Raw genomic sequence first — 22666 nt, 5'->3', positions numbered from 1 at the left:
GAAAGATATTTCTAAAAGTATGGAACGGCTTATAAATGGGCCCACAGTTCTTAAAACAATGTTATTTTAAAATTCGTTGGTTTTTACGTGTTGTTATTTTACAACTTTTTATTATGTTGCTTTTTATGCTGTATAAGGTTAAGGAATTAAAAACAAAGACTATGCCGTATCCTTTAATTTAAAGAAAACAAAATTTTTCATCTGAGGCCAAACAAAAATCCAAAATTATATTAATATGAAGTCTATTTAACTATAATTACAAATTGAGATATATTTTTTGTGTGATTAACTGTTAGAGAAAATAAATTCAGAAAAGGATTGTATTTATCAGGAAATCAATTTTTTTAAAAGCGCAATGCTTTTTCCAGATAAAAAAATAGGAAAAATAGGTTTTTAGATTGTTTTGACTTTTTTAGAGAGAAATAAGTTTTGTAGACCTTATAATCTTTTTGTAAGCTTCTTTACAAAATTATAACTGTTTTTAAATAAAAAAAAATAAAATAACAAATAATCGAACTACTTATAAAAAAACACTCAGGTTCGAGACTGAGCTCATCTCCCGAATAAAATTATAAGCAAATTAACAATCCTTTGAAATTTGACTAAACAATTTTTTAGTTATGTAGGAAACTTCCATACGCCAAACAATCCCGAGATTGAACAGGGTGTTCTAGGGCGTTCACGTGCGAAGAACCTATTTTTTGGTGAACTTTTTAGTTTGTAGAGAAAAACAAAATTTGTCGATCCATATTTCATTCCCATCCTGGAAAAAATGCCTAGAAAGACCTTAAAGCTGATCTCTGTGAACGCGATTGGTTTGCCTCGTACAGCGGTTACTAATTTGGACAGATCGTCTTTTTAATAACCATTATTTTTTTCTATATTCTTGATTCCTTCCCCAGTTTAATTCTGTTGTTCTGAGGACCCTAAATTTCAACTTGGAATTTCATCAGGCATTTTAATGGAGGCTCACCCGATGATGAGGATCTGCACAGCCGGAGCGTCCTTATGATCAGGTTGGATAAACTTTCTTCTGGACTCAGTTTCTTACCCGAAACTGTACAATAAGCCAGCTGGCTGCGGTACAATCAAGTAAAATATCCCTCAGTACAAGACAATATATTTGTAAGAGGCACATTTATAGTATATTTCATTACCTACTTGGGATAATTATTTACATTTAACTTTTCGCAACTGGGTTCATTTTTCAATATTTATTTCACAAATTAAGAAAACTAAATCGAAAACCTAGCTGTCTTTTTATATATAAAATATATAAATAAACTCTAATCTATTGACTTGTATTAGATAAAGTAATTTAAAAGGAGTCATAATATAATTTAGGAATCATCATATAAAAAGAAAATCTTGTAGTTTATCGTGGAAAAAAATTTTCCACAAAAAGAAAAAAAAGATCATTACAGCTGATCGTTTTAGCAGAACAATAAGTAACGGTGGAAGCACGCGACATGCGGCATTCAATAAAGACAAATTGTATCATGCGTCACAGCCCACTTCCTACTAATCTACCTAATACGAATAGTATACAGTCACAACTTCTCTCTAAAATCCTCACTTCAATACTTCCCTGTACAATAGGATAAAAATGGAGCGTATATATTCCTTGTTTCTCATTACTTCATCTACGGTCAACTTCTCTACTTAACCTAGCTTTTATTTTGTATTTTACACAATAGAGAAGATATTTTCAATTTTATTTCGATTGTATTCAATTTCAAACAAAATTAGAAAAGAAAAGAACTGGTACAACAATATACTTGGGCCAAATATATTTAAAAAAAATTGATTTCAGGTTATAAATCACGGAAACCAAAATTTAAACTAATTTCAAACAATAAACTGTTAAGAAAATTATTTAAACATCGATCACTTTAACATTAATATATTTTAGAAATTTATCTCCTGGTAAACAATTGCTTTATGGTACGTCTCGCTTATTTTGCTCATTTACTTTGTTTCTAATAATTCACTCTAGGTAATTAAGCTAAAGAAAGCGACGCTAATAATTGGAATTTCTGCAGTCATCATTTATTAAAAAAGAAAGAAAGAAGAGAAAGAGAGAATGTATTATATTTCATTGAAACTACAGATTATAAACAATTTTTTTAATTTTTTCTACTCGTCATCAATCACTTTGCATTACTGGTCTCATGGATTTTTCCATTCATTTCTCTATTCCATCATAATGTTTTTGTAACGTACTTTTATAACCTAAATCTTTAAGCATGAAATTTATAAACAGCATTAGCCACAGCTAAAAGATCACAATCTTTTCCCTCTTTGGATCTTTTTTAGCTTTACCTTCTCTCTATATATTAAGTTGAAAAACTTTACGGGTTAAACCCAAAAAAAAAAAGAAAAAGTAATTTCCAATAACCAAAAATCATAATGAATAAATCCTAATTAGTAAAATATATGTATGCTCCTACTAAGAATTTACTACTTAATCGGGGAGAAACATCCTTTCTCTCTGATTCATCTTAAAATCTCTACGTACATATACCCCTACATACAACTTAAAAGATAAGAACCTTCAATCAGGTTCTAATAGGTTTAAATCACTTACGCCTTTCCAATTCTGATTGTTAAGACGCTGTATGATATTCATATTAATGAAAGATATACATTTATTGTTTAAATAGCAAATCGAAATTAAAAACGGTGAGTGTATTACATTATCTCATGAAAATGTATTATTTCAACATTGTTAGATCTGTAAATTATAATAAAGTGGAATCACATAAATACTAAAACATTACGACAAAGCTATAACAACACTTACTAGGAAATTCAAGAATACCTCTGAGATGTCTGAGAACAATAAATTAATTCTACAAAGGTTTAATTCCGTTTTAGCATAATATTATCGTAGATTAAAAAAATCAGCAAAAAAATACATGATACAAATAAATGTACGTTCTACAAATATTTTCTAACCAAGATTTTAGTAGTTTTAGCTCAGTTCAGATCCCAAAACTTTGAGATACAGAAATTCATAAGCCATGGCAGTACTTTCCATCTAATTTCTTGAAGGAAATTTAAGTGGATTGATCTGAAGCGAAATAATTCTCTTATAAACATGTTGTTTTTTAAGTGTACAAGAGCAAATAAAATTTTCATCAAATACACACGCGCGCGCGCGCACACACACACACACATGAATTTAATCTATTAGTAAGTATTAATTAGTACTAACTTCTTACAAAGGTAAATAGGCCTGGAACAATGAATAACTTTCAATTAAGTAGAATATAACACAGCTATACAACTAACAGTTTTTTAATGCTATATATATTTTCAATTTTTAAATATACATGCAAAAATATAAGTAAACTTGACTTACCTGAAGAGCAGAAAAGTCGACTTTGATGAGACGACGAGTTGCTTTCAACTGTGGTGTAACGGGACTAGGAGGCTCATCTGCCTCTACTGGCACCACTGAACAGACAAAAGAAAACAAAATTAATAAATTAAATTTTACATCGTAGTAAAAAAAAAAAAATGAAAGAAAATATCCAATATAAATTAAACGATTTCATCTCCGAAGATAGTACAAACAAAATACCAGTTAAGAAGAAAAAAGTTTAATTTGCCACGAAATGTAATTCTGTCACAGATTTTTTTTTTTGCGCCGATTTTTTGATATAAGACTGTCATTTTTATTTTTAAAAAACTAATATTTTTAATAAGTGTATCTTTCTCCTTAAAAAATGTCGTACTTTGTAATCCGATTTAAGAAAATTTTAATCGTTAGATTTCTTCAGTTATATTTTATTAACTTGTTGAAATTTAAAAAAAAAAAGTTAGAATTAGGAGAACATTATTATTGTATTATTTTTCAAGAAATAACGTCTACAAAAGTTAATTCGTGACAGTAAGGTAATAGAATGTATTTTATTTTGCTAAAACAAGGTCAAATATTAAAATTACAAACAAAAACCAATATCATAATCATCTGATAAATTTTAAGTTTTGACGTATTATTAATAATTACTACTTCATTATATTTAATTGCCCACACATTTACTGAATGAAACTTCGTCGTATTCAAGAGTTAAAATTTAACATATAAAGAAGGGATTGAAAGGACGATATCTTAGTGAAGACACGTAACCGTCGATCAATCTAATGGTAGAAAAGGAAGAACTGAATAGCCATCACTATAACGTTATAATAATCCTATATTGCCTCAATTTAGGTCACTGACTAATTCAATAACTAGTTGGGAAAACCCGCCAAAAGAAGAAAAATGTTAAGGCACTTAATAATAAAAGCAAAACATCAAATTCTGTTTATTTAACACAAGTTGAACTATGATAAAAATTACTATTACACTAAATTACTATTATACTAAATTACTATTACAGTAGTTTTTGAAGGCATTTACTATGTAAACAACCAAAAATCTCCTGTCGCCAGGTTTTTTCTAACAAAAAACTCGGTGATTTTGGAATGAATCCAATTAATGAGCAAAACTATTTCTAAATAGTTAATAATAATAGTTGTATAATAATAATAATAATGGTTAAAAATAGTACTCCATTTAATCTTTAGACTCAATAAATAAGAGATTTCATTCATTAAATTATTTTAGTCATTAGTAATTTACGTTATATGAATTTTATTTAATGATATTAAAATTATGAAGTGAGAATGTTTTATTTAACAATAAAAATAATATTAAAAAATTCAGATTAAATAAAAATTTTTACAAAAAAAAACCTCTAAAGCTAATAAGTTCACCTGTTTTTCTTTCTTCAAGTACATTAAAGGAAATTTTTATCCAATAATAAGTTTAAAAACACATTTACATGTAAAGAGGCTGTTTGAATACTGAATTTTATCTCCAATAAGTGCTGATTGAACACAGAAAGTCTAATGGAAAAAGTCATCCACGAGCTGCTGCCGACTTTGAAACTATGCTAAATTCGAATCCAAATGGATTTAGCACTGTACCGCAGTGCTGTTCGTTCCCCTATTTTTGTAGTCCCTCACAACGTTTCGATACTTTTTCTTTGTTCACCGCACACCGCGTCAAAAGGTTATGGCGATGGCGATGGCAACAATAAAGAGTTGAAACCCATTTGCTTTAACTGTATGCACAATAAACTCTCCATGAATCGAAATAAATGATAACATCTCATTCCGTAATTTTGGTTTTAATTTTACCTTTATCGTGCAGAAGTATTAGTCGGTAGAAATTTACAGAAAGGATTGTTTTGCCTTTTATAAATTTCAACGACTATCGATTTCCAAAGTAAGACGCGTCAGAGATTATTTTTGGATTAGTTAAAATGCTTCCTTCGACATTCACTACTTAATCGTTACTACAAAGTTTTTGAGAAGATCATTTCCGTACAGCTGATATGATATGATTTGCAATTTTATTTTAATTTCCCTTATCGCAATACTTTTGAAAAACTTTTGAACATCAAAGTTTTGTAGCAAAATCAAGTGACCCCATCCACCCTATCATGCACGCGCACAAGAAATAAAAAAAGAGCAAGCCATAAGACAACCAAATAATTCTTTCATTTAAAGACTGATAAACAGCTAATTTACAAACGTATAAAGCAATAAGAATTTCTGTTACGGAAAGACACAGTAAAATATTTTAAATTTCATGAAGTATTGAATCGAGAAATTCAGAGTTGTTTTTAAAAATTCATAATATGAGAATGAAGATTATAAAGAGAAAATATGTTAAATAGGCGAGATATATTTAATATTAAAAAAAAACTAATTAAAACAAGCAGACGCCAAATATAAATTTCTATTCGATAAAATTTAATACAGTTATTTAAAAACTCAGTACAAATTTAAATGAATTTGAACAAATTGACATTGGATATAAAAAGATTAATCATTTTTTTAATACTAATTACAGGATGTAATTATGAGAAACGGTAAACTCCATCATTTTAATAATAATGACAATAGTTGATTAATGTAGTAAACAAAGTTGTAGACCTAATATACTGTTAGATGTTTTTTCTGTTTGACATATACGTCAAGTAGTTCTCTATTTTCCCAGGATCGAGCGGAACAAGATACACTTTTACCAGAAAAGGCTACATAACAGCAGTTCCAGTTTCCTTTATAACTGAAGCCAATAAAATGTTTTCTACATAGTCAATAAGTTACGTTTAATACGTAATTATAATTAAAATAGTATTCAGCTTATATATAATAATCATAACATTTTGAAATTAGTTAAATAATTTTGCACTCGCTCAAATCCTTAGGGGAGATGGTAAGATTTCAACCTTTCATTCCGAAAATCCTTAGTTCAAATCACGGTCAGGGTTAGCATATTTCAGGTGCAATATTTATGACATTTGTTACATCTGTATGAAAACACACACTCACGACAGTAAATAACTCAATTCTTAACAATGAAAATATCCTCCTAGATTATTTTTCTAGTAAATTAATTTTTTAACCGATTTTTAATCAAAATAACAACGATCAGCAACTACAGGGTGTCCCATATAAAACGCAACCCAACCTTATATTGGTAGGTATTGAAATAATAAAAAGGCATGTGTAAATGTAAATGTAATTTTTATTATTACCATCCATTACCTTACATTTAGAGTAAATGTTGGAGGTGGCCGCCATCTTCTTGAATACAAGCTTCAATTTTTTTTACAGCGTTTCTTGTAACTTTTTTCAAAGTTTGTGGCTGGATATTTAATACAGTTTGTTCAATATTGACTTTCAATCGTTCAAGTGTTCGTGGTTTGTTGCTGTAGGCATTTTCTTTGAGGTAACCCCATAGAAAAAAATCCGCCGCAGTCAAATCTGGAGATCTTGGTGGCCACAAGCCTCGATCGATAACACGATTACCAAAGAATTCCTCAACGAAATCAGAAGTTGAACCTGCGTAGTGCGATGTCGCACCGTCATGTTGTAGCCAGCAGTGTCTGTCTTCCTCTTCCAAGAGTGCAATGAACTGAAATAAAATATCCTGATATCGTTCTGCATTAATGGTGTACTCGAAAACAATAGGACCGATTATTTTCTTCCGCGATATCGCGCACCACACGTCCAACTTCTGCAGGTGTAATTGTTTTTCGTGATAAACGAGGGGATTTTCAGCTCTCCAAATTCTACTGTTTTGGCTGTTTACGTAGCCATCCAAATGAAACCGTGCTTCATCTGTGAAAAATAACGAATCCATAACATTAATTCCCTCACGCAGAAATCGACGAAACCATTGGCAATATTGTAGCCGTTTTTCTTTGTCGGGCTCAAGAAGTTGATGAACCGTTTGAATGCGATAAGGTCGTAATTGTAATTGTTTGGTCGCCCGATGAACAGTTGATTTAGACAAATTAATTTCAGCAGACAAACGTCAGATCGATTTATTTGACGAGGCGAGTAATCGGTCTTTGGTTTCAGTGACTGTATCTGTATTCAACAGTGACGCAGATCTTTTGTGTTCCTTGTTATTAACAGAACCAGTCTCTCTAAATTTTGCAACTAACCTTAATACTGATGTTTTGTTAGGAGCTGGTTTATCTGGGTACTTATGGCGAAACAAATCTTGCACTGCAACCACTGATTTCGTACTGAAGTACGACTCAACAATGAAAACACGTTCATTTAGCGAAAACACCATCTTGTCACTAGCAATACACTTAACGTTATGATTGCATTGTTGTTACTATCGGTAGTGTTCTACTGCGTCGCCGCGATGTTCAGATGTTGGACGAGTCCATTTCAGTAACGAGTATGGGAGTAAGCTTGACTTTTGAAATTTCATGGATGAGTGATTGATGGGTTGCGTTTTATATGGGACAATCTGTATAAATTCATTAGCTATAATGAAATATTCATACATTTTCGTACGTCAAACAATAGCTGATTACGTAAAACACAGTTTTTGTTATTTCACAACCAAGTATCCACACTCAGTGACAAAGAATTATTTATAATAAATCAAGTAAGTAGTAAGTCGGTAATGTTAACGAGCCCTATTTTATAACAGGAAAAGAAAAAAGTATAAACGTAAAAGAGGCTGTAAAAGAAGGAAAAAACAGTAACGAGAATGAAGAACATAGAACAAGCCAACAAGATATGGATGGGATAAACATCGAAAATACATCGCATTTCTATCCGTCCGTTCGTTAAATCATGGTAACGTGTTTTATGTTAGAAGTATAACAATTTTCACACGACCGAAAAGTATTTTACACAGAAAATAAGTTGGAAATAAAGATACGGAAAACTCAAGGTGGAAGAAATGTAGAAAAGACTGAACCGCACTCACGTCAAATTTATTTAACCATATAGTTTGTTGTATTAAATGTAACTAATAAATAATGAGACCGCGTCAATGAAGTCTAATTAGAATAAATATACTTTAATTCCTTTGTTTTTTTTTTTGATTAGATTACAGAAAAAACGGAATTGGCTTAACAAATCATTAGGGGGCTTACTGATTGGTCCGTTAATTAATCTTCTTTCTTAATGTTTCTCTCTTTTTTCCTGTTTAGCCTCCGGTAACTACCGTTTAGATAATTCTTCAGAGGATGAATGAGGATGATATGTATGAGTGTAAATGAAGTGTAGTCTTGTACATTCTCAGTTCGACCATTCCTGAGATGTGTGGTTAATTGAAACCCAACCACCAAAGAACACCGGTATCCACGATCTAGTATTCAAATCCGTGAAAAAATAACTGGCTTTACTAGGACTTGAACGCATTAACTCTCGACTTTCCAAATCAGCTGATGTGGGAAGACGCGTTAACCACTAGACCAACCCGATGGGTTTCTAATTATTTTTAAGTTAACTGCAGGATCACAGTAAAAATTCACCTCGCAAGAAAAAAAAAAATTAAATAACTATTGTACTACAATAATTCCAATTTTTTATCCAAAATTAAAATGCAAAAGTAAATCAAAAAATTAAATAATTCAAATTAAATTACTCAACGTTTTACCAGACTTATTACGCAATACTTATTACAACATAAGAAATTTAAAGAGGCAGCAGATAAAGCGTTAAAAAAATTCGGTCAACCAACTTCAACCCTTTTCACGTAAAGTGTTACTATTACTATCATCTGACGGATGAAATGATTAAGGGGTGTAAAGCGTAGCTCCAAAAGTAGAACTGGGTCATGGGTTTCAACAGATCAATAACAGTAGCTAGGCGTGCTTATGCTCCACTGCCAGAAAATTAAAGTTAAATCCCGTTGGTTTGTTGCCCAATGGATTGCGGATATCGAAGCCAAAAGCGTTAATTGAATCATGAACCAACATTAAGAATTATTTCACAAAGTATTCTATTTAATTACGCAAGAATTGAATAACACAGTTATCACTTTAATTAAATATCGTAGTATTTTCTCTAATATATTATTAACAACATTAAATTCGACAAAATCGGATTTAAGATTAAAATATCACAATTATAGAGTTTAATTTTAACAGTTTACTTACTCGACATTATTACAAAACGATAAATAATTAAGACTTACAATTTTCAACTGGTAACTACAGTTTTTGCATAAGAACTAAATAATGTTCTAAATCGTTAATTAATAATAATCGTTAATAAGAACTAAATCGTTCTCAAAAACCAATTCACACATTTTTAAATCTTGTTCATTTAACTTCCACCAAATGTACTTATGGATCAAATTTTGTATCGATTTTTCACCCAAATCCCATTTGTAAATTAACTTGAAATTTTACATATAAGATCATTCCCGATAATTAGTCATTACTGATAAAAACAAATTGTGACTGATGAAACCACAGTTAAAAAATGTTAATATAGGTTACACTGTAAAAACAATTTATGTTTGCTACAATATGTGATGTCATAGGCTCATAATTATAACTAGAGACCGGATTATTGCAACATGTTGAAATATGTATGCAAAATGCTTAAAATATGCGTTAAAAGTGTTAAAATATGCACGACCGGTAACGTCACAGGTCGTGCATATTCCCCCTACAGAGTTGGGCTGGATGTCAAAATATGCAACTTTAAATAATTAAAAAATAGTAATTTTTTTTTATTTCAAAATCAGCATACTAAGTAGTTGAATAACAGGCAGATAATTTCGGTAATCAACAATTATTTTTACATTTTATCACTTTTGTAAACGTAAACAATCAGATACTGTTCCAAATGTTCGGTAGTAAGATTGTGTCTTCGATTAATCAAAATATTTTTGTAAGTGGAAAAGGATCGTTCCACATCCATTGAGGTAACTGGGCAGTATTTGAATTTGGGTGCTATGTTAGCACTTTGTTTCTGGAAAACGTTCACCCGTCCCATTAATAAAACTACCAATTTAACATAAAGGTTCAAAGCCTGGGTTATTGTTCAAAATGTTTTCAAATTTTTCTTTAAGTTAAGGGATTGCGGAGTTCATTTGGAGGATTTTATTCAGGGAATAGATTGTCCACGCCAAACCTTGAGTTTCAAGTTTTTAATACTGGCAGGTATGCTAATCACAGCTATGATTTTTTTTTATTATAATAGAATCGTTAAATGCTTCCTTGGACTGACAAACTGCCATAGCCTCTGCACTATCAAAGTCGTTTACTAAACCTTTTATGGCCTCGAAATGTTCATTGTAAAACAGTACAGCTTCAATCCACGTTCCCCATTGAGTTACCACTGGTTCGGGAGGTAAAGGAACATTTGGCAGTTTTTCTTTATAGGCCTTATTGCGAGCAGGTGCCTTAAGAAACACTTTCTTTGTTGATTAAATCAGTTTATTTACATTCCCAAAGGTTGGATCGTACTTGTTGAGCGAATCGATGTACTCCGTGAGCAAAGCACGTCAGATGAATCAAATTGGGATAAAATACTGAAGGGCTTTGGCTGCCTTGATCATATAGAAGCATCATCTGAGAGAAACAAACACTCTTTCATCTGCAGAAGATTCAAGAAACATTTTTTTTAATACACTCATTCACAAATCTGAGCGATCGTAGAATGATTTGTCTTTTCATGCTCTTTGTAGGCCACCAGATAGGAAGAAAAAGGCTCTAGTTTTAATGCACCAACAACTAAATTAGCAATGTAACGGTCACAACTGTCGGTAGTTTCGTTAGCTGAGATCCAAATAATGGTATCCTTGAGTTCAATATTTCTTCTAGAACATGTAGGTAAATTGTTGGTATGTAATCTTTACGAAATGTTGATTCATCTGGTATATTTTGATTCAAGCAATATTTTCGCAGAAAATCTTTGAAGGTAGGATTTGTAAGTTTGTGAAGGGAAATATTACTTGTAAGCAATGCTTCACATAAATCCATGCTAAAGTAGTTTTTTTGTTTACCTTTGAAATTGAAATCACTGCTACTTACCGCTTTCATAAGTTGTTCTCGTGAGCCTTTCTTTTGCAATCCTGCGATATAAAGACTTGTCTTGACATGCTGGTTTATTTGAAACTTTTTTGTGCACATAATATTTTTTCGCAAACAGGACAATATAAAACATTTCCGCCGTATGTAAATGTTCCAGGATAATCAGCTATATACGAAGAGGCACTTTTTTCGGGGGGCATGGTACTTATTAAACCTTGCTCAAATAAATAAAAAACTATACTAATGCAATGAGCGCATCAACAATAACTTACGTAATTTAATTGCCTAGTAGGAGGAGTGCTGCAGTAGGCGTGCGCGGCGCAGAAAGGTATCGTCCGTCTGTCTCGCATGAATCTGTGTTTTATTTGGCCTCATAATAATACTAACCTACCAAACCCATAACGCGCAGCTGCTAAGTGCGCTCTGAGCCGTGCGGCTAATACATTTGGCTGGCTACAACGTAAGATTTCATTTATTAACTAGGTACCCTACCGAAAAATATTGTAAATATAGTGAAAATATGCATCATCATTAGATTTTAAGGAAAATATGCAATAACCGGTGAGAATGGGCTTAATATACAAATGCATATAAAAAAAAATACAAATGCATACAATCCGGTCTCTAATTATAACGAATTATGTTCATGTATGAAATGTATGTTCACTTGTATGAAATAATTTTAATAAAATAAATAATATTTTTACTTCCTTGTACAAAGTAAAGGAAGTATTGCGATCGTGAAAAGTTTCGGTTTTCAGATTTCAACGGAAATATCCATTTTGACCATCCCTGAATCCATTTTGACTAGTTTCGGCGAGACGTTTGTATCAAGCATAAGTCAAAAACGATTAACGCAGGATGCTGAAATTTTGGCTTTAGGACTGTTGTAACATTTAGTTGTGCACCTCCCCTTTTGAAAGCAAGCGACTGAACAAAAAGTGTCAAAAAAGCCCAAAATCCAGAAAAATTTGGATTTTGGACTTTTTCTTAACTGCAGTAATAAGCCCTTACTAAGAGCTTTTCAACGATATATAAGTGGTACTTATTTTCATTGGTTCCAGAGTTATAGCCAAATAAAATATTTGGATCTTACAATAGGAAGGCACATGGTTCGAATCAGACTTCATTTCCTTTTTTACCTTAAATATATTGATTTACTAATAACTATTAACCTTTGATTGTAAAAAAATTACAATAAATAATAATTCAATAATTACAATAAAAAAAAATGAAAAAATCAGAATTTATTAATGAAATAAAATTTTATGTAAGTTTCATTTAAAAAGAAAGATGTGCACATGTCATTTAATAGGCGTACAAGGAAGTCATGAGATGTCCACATCAGATTTTTTAAATACAAGTGGCAGATATTTATTTTTTTTTTTAACTAAATAACAGAAAGTAACATAACATAAAAAAATGATCTATCAAATGAATTTTTTTTTTAGCCATGTCATCTTTAAAAGATTTTTGGACAGAATAGAAACATGTTTATTTCAAAGAGATTACAGAATACAAGAAAGGGCTACACAATGGACCGATCCCTTAGGCTATGTCAAATACCAAGAGAAAGGCTCTATACTTCGTACCAAAATAAGTTCAAAATTATTATAAGCTACACTCGCTCATATTAATATTTACAAGTCTATATTAAGTATTACTTTAATATAATTATATTAAATTCAATTTTATCAATTATTGCTTATTACGATACAGTATACTGTATACTATATTACAATACAGTAGTATAGCAGTGTATAATACACGAGTTTTTTAATTATGCAACCTTTTATACGAACACAGATTAAATGTCTTCGATTTTAATAATATTCAGAGAAATGTGCACAAAAAAAACCTTTTTTTGTGCACAAAACCACTTTAAAACCACTTTAGTGCATTATAAACACAACAAATAGAAAACACGTAACGCTAACTATTTTTCCAGTTATCAAAATGCATTACTTAACTGCATCACAGTAAAAATAATTATAAAGTAATTTTAAGTACCAGCACTAGTCGACACACTGATGAAACGTTTGTCTTCCTATTATGCATATAAAATAATCGTTTCTCCCTCCAACATTATTTGCGGAACCAATCTGCAATATCCAGTCCAAAGAAATACCAAACATTTTTATCCTCATTTTTTTAAGACGTAATAAAAATAATGTATGTTAGCAAGTAGAACAGTTTAAATGCAATTTTTCTTGAAAAACCCACATAATGTTTCCCGAATTGTACAGAATTTTAAGTAGTTTCATCGATTTCTCGTTCAATTACAGTGATTTTTGGAAAAGAAATTATGAATTTCTTAAAGCAAGCGCTGGATTACTCGAAGTTGCAGATTACCCCTTACCTAAGTCGGAAAGTATATCACTTACTTTGTTTTTGTGTAAAAGCATGTTTGTCAGCGCAAATTTATCAAAAATGTACGAATATATGATAAACATAAAGAAATTAAAGAAAATATCTGCCAACAATTCTTCAGACACTCATTTTTAAGAACGACTGACATTTCCGGGACCCAAACTCTTTTCATTTTTCTTTCAAGTTAGTATTTTTCATAATTCTAAGATTCCCGAATGTTCTGGAAAATTCAATACCCGAACAGTTCCGAGTGTTTAGGACACAAGAAATGCCATGATCTGCTACCTAAGAATGTTCAGTAAAATTCGACACGAAAAAGCTGAAATATAGATCAAGGCGTAAGCTGATTCGCTAGCTCTGTAGCCAAGTATTGTTTCGGAAGCAACACAGAGCAATTAGCATGTAGAGTGCACAATAAGCAACTAACGGGATCCATTATTATTCATAAAAATATCGGCATAGTACTCTTAATAAAGAATAAAAATACATTAAACTAAAAAAAGGAAATAACGTTGATCACGTGACACAAACTATGAATGGGTAAACAAAAAAGGTATAACAGTTGCAGTAATACAAATTTAATTTATAATATATATATATATATATACACATTTCTAGTGGCATTACTGCCCATGTTAGCCGTGGTGCGAATTTGGGAACTAATATTCATTGCATCCATTACCTACTTCCAACTAACTTAAGTATGTAACAGTGTTAACACATTTATATTCCGGGGAAGCACCAGTGAACTTCCCCCTCATCTTTAGAACTCATGTCGGCAAGGTTTCCCAAGAATCATTTGATGTGTAACCTTTGAGGGCACTTATCCCCACAAGGGGCCGCGTCCGTTGACCAAGCTATTTTGGCTAAGGCAGCTAAACCGATAGCTGCATGGGGAGTACGTCATGCGGTGCGACGTACGTCAGTCAAAAACAAGGTTAGCTTTCACTTACAACTCTGCCTACTCATATCGACAAGGTTTCCCAAATCACGCTTAATGAGTTCCACCGGGTCGCTTACGGGTCTCCCTACTACAAGCCATTACTACCAGCCGCATCCATTACCCAGAGGAGGCGTTATAAAAAAAAAAATACATTCTGTGACACCAGTGGAATAAGGTAGCACCGGCAGTTTTAAGGGTAAACGCCGTGTGGTCAAACGTTTTCCTGTGTGTGAAATCAAACAAGCACACCAACTTAAAATATATCAAAACTAAAACTTATTTACAACATTTAATTCCAAAAATATTACACATAAAACGTTTCGTTCATAAAATCTTGAGCGTTACGGACTGTCCCACCTAACATCTTACAGCTAAGCATTACTCTTTCTTTAAAATAGGGTCACTCTTCTACAAATTGGGCTGGTTCCCTGATTGGAAGTTAAATAATTCTAAGACGAAATCGCTGACTAAAAAATCGAAAAAATGCAGAATGGGCAAGACAAAGGAAAATATATATCTACCTACAACAGAGTTAAGAATAAAAATTACGGTTTGTTATGTTATGTAATTTTTTAAATTACGATTTGTTATGTTATGTAATTTTTTTGCTTATTCTATTTTAATAATTTCTTTAAAACTGCTTATTAAGAGAAGGACAAAACGAATCTGATATTGCGTGTACACACGTGCACACGCACACAAACACTCAGCAGATACACACCACATATGCGTACGCATACAGTGATAACGGTATCATATAACCAATACGAAATATTATAACCGTATAGTTACCAGGTTTTTTACCGTCATAGATAATTTATTTAGTCACTATATTCAATATAAACAAAAAAAAGTTATTTTAATATCTACTATAGATCGAAATCGCCATTCGCCGTTCTATCTTGAATACCTTGATATTTCAGCATTCGTTACTTTTAATAATAAAGAAATAAAACGATAATAAAAAAAGTACATATATTTTATTTTAAAAAATGTAAACAAAAAAACATGAAGTTTCCTGACAATCACTTTAAAGTGTAATTCATTAAAATTCAAATAAAAAATACTAGTAGAGGGCAATCATACATTAATAATAAAATAACAAAGAAGTTTTACAAGTGGATTGGGTAACAATAGATTAAAACATTATTTTGAACACTATTTATCCCACTACCGTTCAAAAATAACAAAGATTTCAGGTACATACTTATGAATTAGTTTAATACAAAGATTTCACAAATATCCAGTACTCCAATTATTATGGTTACAAAACAGATACAAAGAGTACAAAAATATTTCTAAATAAACAAGTATGTTATTTAAAATAATTGCATTTCGACTCTTTGAAACTTTCATCAATTAAATTAAATTTCAAGAAATCGATAAAAGTTTACAAAAACAAAGAGTCGTTGAAAATTTCAGTATTAACGAAACTGAATGGTCCTATTTTAAATAATTTCAATACGTAAAAATTTGATCCCAAATTATTATTTAGCAATTACACTCACTAGGGTTTTGAACTTTAATAAAATCCGTTCACTTCAGAATACAAATTTAAATTTGACATCATGTCAGCCAAATTTTTACTCCTTAGAAACTTCTAGAAAGTTTTCGTAGATGTGTTTATAAGTACTGTGTTTATTAGGAGGAACTGGAAAATTAAGCTTTAACCCTATACTTACGTCAACCCCAAGGCTGGGTTTCTCTGCAGCCACCGGTTGGTTAACAAGATACCCGAATAGGTGTACATCGATAAACCCACTTCCACAAAAACCAAATACATTTACACAAATACCAATAACGTATTAGAACTTTACACGTACTAATGTCCTCAGAAAGGATCCAAGCGATCACAGAAACCTAACAGAATAGTGGTGAAGCATTGGTAATTGAAAAGCGAGGACAACGAGGGAGAAGAAACTATCTACTTACAAAGATCTGCGAAATAAGAATAACAAAATCACCCAGCGGAAGTTTGGAAATATTCAACTGAATCGTAAACTTTCTATTAAATATCTAATAAGTTAAAATAATCTACAGGCGTTAGTTGAATCCAAGCGTTATTATATCTTGCAACGAGAACCGCATGAATATCCTGTCAATCTACAATTGAAATTACGGATTATAGAGGAACTGAGGTCAATATTACCTAACATGGTTTTTTTTTGTTGTTGTGGAATAACGATGAATATATTTAACTATTCAATCAATCAATTTTTCTTTAATTCTTACATTTTTAATATGGTTAAAGAATAGTTCATTATTATTACTTTTTTTAACTAATTTCCGTTTTATTTTTACGGCATATAAAAAAAATTACACATAATTACGATATAGCCTATGAAACTAGCAGGAACTATGTATCCATTTTCTCCCAAATCGGAAGTTCTATTTCTTTTTTTTTTTAAATACTAAGTGAAAACAACCTACTTGAATAAGTAGACTTTCTTTAGTTTACGAGATTAATTAATTAATGTCAAAATTTATTTAAATATTTTATTTAATTAATTAAATAAATATTATTAATAACTATTTATAAATATAAGTGTGTAAAGACAAACAATTTTTGAAAAAGTACAGTTAAATTATAACCTGCCCTTTTTTCTTACATAGAATAAAAAAAATCAAAGGAAAATAATGAATTATCAAAATATTTTACGTATCATAAAGAGGAATCTAAAATAAATTAAATTTTTTTATAGAATGCAAGAGGTAATTTAAAATAATAAAAATTTTGTTCATAAATTGCTTTAATCATTGATAATTAAAAATGTGCGTACAATAACAATAAAAATAATACTTGCACTTATTATTAAAAGTAGGATAGTTTGATACGGAATTTAAATCGGTTTTCTTTTACTGTCAAAACTACACGCTCTGTTAACCATTACAAACATTGCTTTTGCCAATAAATTCTAACAGCACCGTAAAATATGCAAATTAACTAATGCTTGCTTCAGCTATTTTTAGTTAAATTGACGTATGATTACTGTACTATGAACAGTTTGTGAGTTAAGAGAAAAACACCAATTTCAAACTTTACTATTTTACTTAATAATTTTTGAATTACCAAAATTAGGATACTAAATCAAAATACGAAAATATTATTTCCTACTAACCTATTTCCTATAAAACATCCAAATAGGGGGAAAAAATTTTTAAATAAAAAATTTGCCTACCTCCACAGCGGAGTAGACAGCGTCTCGGGCTTTCATCCGGGGACCCCGGGTCAGGCATTGGCTTTTTTTATACATTACAAAATTCCATTTCCATATTCCCACGTACAAATTTTCAAAGCTTTTGCGGTGAATTATTTCATCAGGGGAAGAAAAAAAAATTGTCCCTTCCAATTTTAAATCTTCTGTTTTATAAACCATCTCTAAATTTAATGTAAAGGGATTTTATAAAACTTCCGTAGATGACAGACCACCACCAAATACTTTCTTAATCCTTGAAACTTACCGTATTCTTTGGATATTGTACGGATAACAAGCTTCTAGTAACAGAAGGGCCAGAAAATGAACGTAGGTCTACAACAGATTGAAAAAGAAAAATCCAAAAACAAAGAGATTCTTTCTAGAAAAAATTCTATAATAGTGTAGGTTTGGATAAACCTAAAACGGTCTTTCCGTAATAGAAACTACAAGTCCTAGGTCCGGAGGTATAAAGGTCCACTGACGAGGACCAACGAATATCAATACAGTGTGCGACAACATTCGAAGAGAGTGTGTAGCAATATTTAGAGCAACGAGCAAAGAAAGCGTCACGAGTATTCCCCGTTTTGGGGGTGTTCTTGGCGGATAGGTGTTGGCTGTTCGGTGGGTTCGTTATGAACAGGGACAAGTTGACATCATTCATTGATATTAGTGTAAGATAGTTCCTTCTGTGAAGGTTACAAAAAAATAATTCTTGCATTAGATTTAATTTAACGATTTTGTAACTCTTAAGGTTCATAGTAAAATCAGAATTGTATTTGCGATTTATTAAAGTGATTATAGTGCAAATAAATTGTATTTTTAGAATTTTTATGTATGATTCGGAATATCTTTATCAAACCGCTAACACGCGACTTTATCTTAAAGAACTACAACAGTTCTTCAACGATCAATATTACATATTATTTAAAATAATCTAAAAATCATGATAAATTTCACTAAAATTTCAACATCATTTTAAACAACAAAACATATCGTAATCCAATTGAGAGGCGAATCAATAAATATAAATAATTGTGCTCGTTTTAAAGAAACAATAGCTTAAAAATAATAAGTTGGGAATGAATTAATATATATATATATATATATATATATATATATATATATATATATATATATATATATATATATATATATAAATAAAAAGAAGATTCACAACAACAGTAATTCAGTCACTTTCGTATGTATATACGTTTACAGATGATTCATCGGATTTTAAAAATCTGTATTTTAAAAAGTAGTACCCATAAAATTATGAATAATACATGAAAATAAACAGAAAATGTCCAAGTTTTAGTCATACCTTCATAACTGTTCGATATGGCCTTAATTCGTCAGACGATAAACATCTACGCGGTAGTTCAGTTCAGTCCACAAACGCGTTAACATATACACCCGCATTGATGGTCATAAATACAGCTGTAATGAGATCCTATAGCTCAACCAAAATTATTGGGTGTGGTGGCACGTAAACACAGTTTCAACATACCTCCAAAGGAAAAAATCACAAACCATGAGATCAGGAGATTTAGGAGGTCATTTTATCAACTGGGTTGGTCTAATGGTAATCGCGTCTTCGCAAATCAGCTGATTTCGAAGCCGAGTTTCAACGTTCAAATCCTAGTAAAGGCAGTTACTTTTATACGGATTTGAATACTAGTTCGTGGATACCGGTGTTCTTTGGTGGTTGGGTTTCAATTAACCACATATCTCAGAAATGGTCGATCTGAGATTGTACAAGATTACACTTCACTTACACTCATACATATCCTCTGAATTAAAACCTGACGGTGACTCCCGGAGGCTAAACAGGAAAAAAGGGAGGCCATTTTAAAAGCGTTAAGTCATAATCTGCACATCGCCCGATCCAGCGGCGCGAGAGTTCTTCGTTCAGGAAGCCTCGTACTTCATCATGAGAGTGAGACGGAGCCCCATCATTTGGAATACAAAGTTATTAGAGTCGTCTTTCAATTGAGGAAACAACAACTGTATCATATAGAGGTATGAAATACCCGTCACGGTATTCTTCGGGAAAAAAACGGTCCGTATACCTTTATTTTAGATATTGCGCCAAAAACATTAAGTTTTGAGGAATTACCTTCACGTTCACGTACAGAATTAGGTTGTTCAGTACCCTACATGTTCACATTATGGCCATTCACCTTTCTATTCAAGTGAAATGTCGCCTCGTCCCTAAATAAAAAACGGTTAGCAAAACCGTCATCCTACATAGCTTCCTACATGTCGTTACAAAATTTGTATCGTTTGATGAGGTCATTTGGTTGTAACTTTTGTAATAACTTTATACGGTACGGTTTCAGTCGTAATTGAGTTCGTAAAATCTTCCAGACCGTTGGCTGTGAATATCGAATTCACTACTAGCGCTTCAAGTTGACTTCTTTGGGCTACAAACGAAATTCTCCCTGACTCTCTCTACCGTTTCCTCCGAAACGATTGGGCCCGGTGTTTTTTATCTTTGCACAAACAACCAGTGTCTTTAAACTGTCGATACCATCTTAGAATGCTTTGGTGACTTGGTGGTTCTGTTTCAAACCGCCTCCGGAATAAACGATGCGCACTAACAATGCAAAAACATTTCTCATACCGTACGACACAAAATGCTTTCTGTTCCATAGACGTCAATTTAGAAACTGAGCTTTTACTGCTACCTGTCGGCGACTATTTTTAACGAAACCTGAAACTTGCGATAGTTTCTGTTTATTTTAATGTATTATTCATAATTTTATGTGCACTATTTTTTTTAAATACAGATTTTTAAAATCCGATGAATCATTTGTAATTATCCTATATAAATACATATATACACCTTCGGAAAAATCTAAAGTAACAAACTTGTCAACTTTAATGTGAAATAAATAAATCACAAATTATATTTTTATTGTAGGTTGACATTATCTCTACAACACTGAGAATTATGAAGAATTCCTAAAGCCATCATTATTAATGTCAATTTATTAAAACTAAAATAAATCCATAACTAGAAAATAATATTGCTTTCTAATTACTATGTAAAAATATTTTTAAATAACTTTTATTTTAATTAAGATTTTACTATTTTTATGTTTTCCGACATTAATGTCATAAAACTTTAAAACTTCATTAAGAAAAAAATTATATTACTTTTCTTTGTTATATCAAGTCGATCAATATTACTTTCCAGTGAAGATACAATAAAGTGACCTCGACGACCAAGAACTTTATTATGTTTGCAAAGAAAATAAAGCTAAACTTGTGTCAATATGTATAGACGACCCAAGGGTTCAATCAACAAAGATGTGTAGGGAATGCAGTATACGAGTATAGCACAAATACATCTTATACGCAGTTTAAGATCATCCAATCTCCTTGACTTCTGGCCAATCGATAGGTCACCATAGTCCACTAAGCGTGACGTCATTTATATCCGCGTGGTCATTTGTGGTTTGAATGATAATGGTCGCTGTTTCAAATGTTAAGTTAAAAAAAAAGCGTTAAATATATAGATGATAAGCTCACACACAGCATAAATGCAAAGCAATCATAAAATCTAAAGCAGATAATTCGTTGTAAAACAGTAAAATAGAAGTAAAAAAATACAATATAGTTTAATTTGTATATATTTGCAATGAATTTATTTGCTTCTCAAACATAAATTATAAAAAAAAATCAATGGTGATTATCTAAATCATCTTCGCGTAAACTTCTACGATTTAAAATGTCTTACAGTATATAAAATGTGCAACTTATTTTATACCCGGTAACACAATAAAACCGCCAATCTACTCTTATTTTACATTTCACGCACCATTTTAATTTTGCGTCATAAGAACTATTTTAAGATTTTAAAAAGAAAGAGTCGTAATAACCTTTTCGGTGCGATAACTAAAAATCTCAATGTTTAAAATCGAGTACCTTTTTCTCAGATCACAGAGACAGGAAATAACTCCGAAGTTAATTGTCTGCCAAAAGAAACTTGACGGCCTAGATTTTACCCGTCGACTTAACGATAATTCCAGGCAATGGGAGCCTGGCATACAACACCATAAAGATATATACAAAATCACATTTTATGAATAAAAGAAGCGGCTACGCAATAAATATTACGATGATTTCAGGATTAAAACACGACTCACTGCAAAATAATCCCGCACATGTATGATAATAATAATAATATGAAAAAATAATTGATAAGAAAAATTATTATTTACATTTAATATTTAGTAGGCAGTTTAATTAAATCCCAAAAAATATTTAACGTGATTAATTTTTCATCACTAGTTAGTACAGAATACATGGGTGAACGATAGTAGAGATTATCAAACACCGATCGAATCTCAAATACATTCTTACTTTTTGTCTTTTACTTTTAAAGTATATAACTAAATCAATTTGAGGGTTACAAGATTAAGCTAGAAGTTCAATATTTCAAAAACTGAATTTTACACAACAGTCTTGTGATTTGACAACAACAAAATCAAAGAAATATTCTATAGTTGACAGTAACACTCAACACCTTAGTGTTCTACCAAAAGAAGAAAATATGAAAACGAAAACATTACTACAAAATAAACAAGCGGTTGTAATGTCGTATTGTGAAAGGGAATGAATATGAAAAAAAAATAGTAATCTACATTTATGAAAGGCAAATTTATATAAAAATCACTTCAAAATACTGCAACTATCAATTATTAATTTGTTAACATTAAGAAAAAGATTCAAAAGTAGAATAAAAATATAATCACAATCAAAAATTTAAATTATGTTTTATATTAATGTAA

At 31.1% G+C, this 22666-nt stretch overlaps 1 protein-coding gene across 4 annotated transcripts in view; it reads right to left on the bottom strand.

The window, feature by feature from the left end:
• The window catches only part of spir (spire type actin nucleation factor), a 713663-nt gene that overhangs the window by 69239 nt on the left and 621758 nt on the right, over window positions 1–22666 (bottom strand). For all 4 annotated transcript variants that reach the window (XM_075355415.1, XM_075355416.1, XM_075355418.1 and 1 more), the window contains one exon: window positions 3365–3459. In XM_075355415.1, the coding sequence (XP_075211530.1) occupies window positions 3365–3459 (95 nt within the window). The remainder of the gene's footprint in view (window positions 1–3364; window positions 3460–22666) is intronic.

The sequence above is a fragment of the Lycorma delicatula genome, chromosome 2 (genome assembly GCF_047948215.1).
Source record: "Lycorma delicatula isolate Av1 chromosome 2, ASM4794821v1, whole genome shotgun sequence".
Taxonomy (NCBI): Eukaryota; Metazoa; Arthropoda; class Insecta; order Hemiptera; family Fulgoridae; genus Lycorma; species Lycorma delicatula.
Note: the sequence above shows the minus strand (reverse complement) of the source record. Positions and strands in the feature narration are given on the sequence as shown.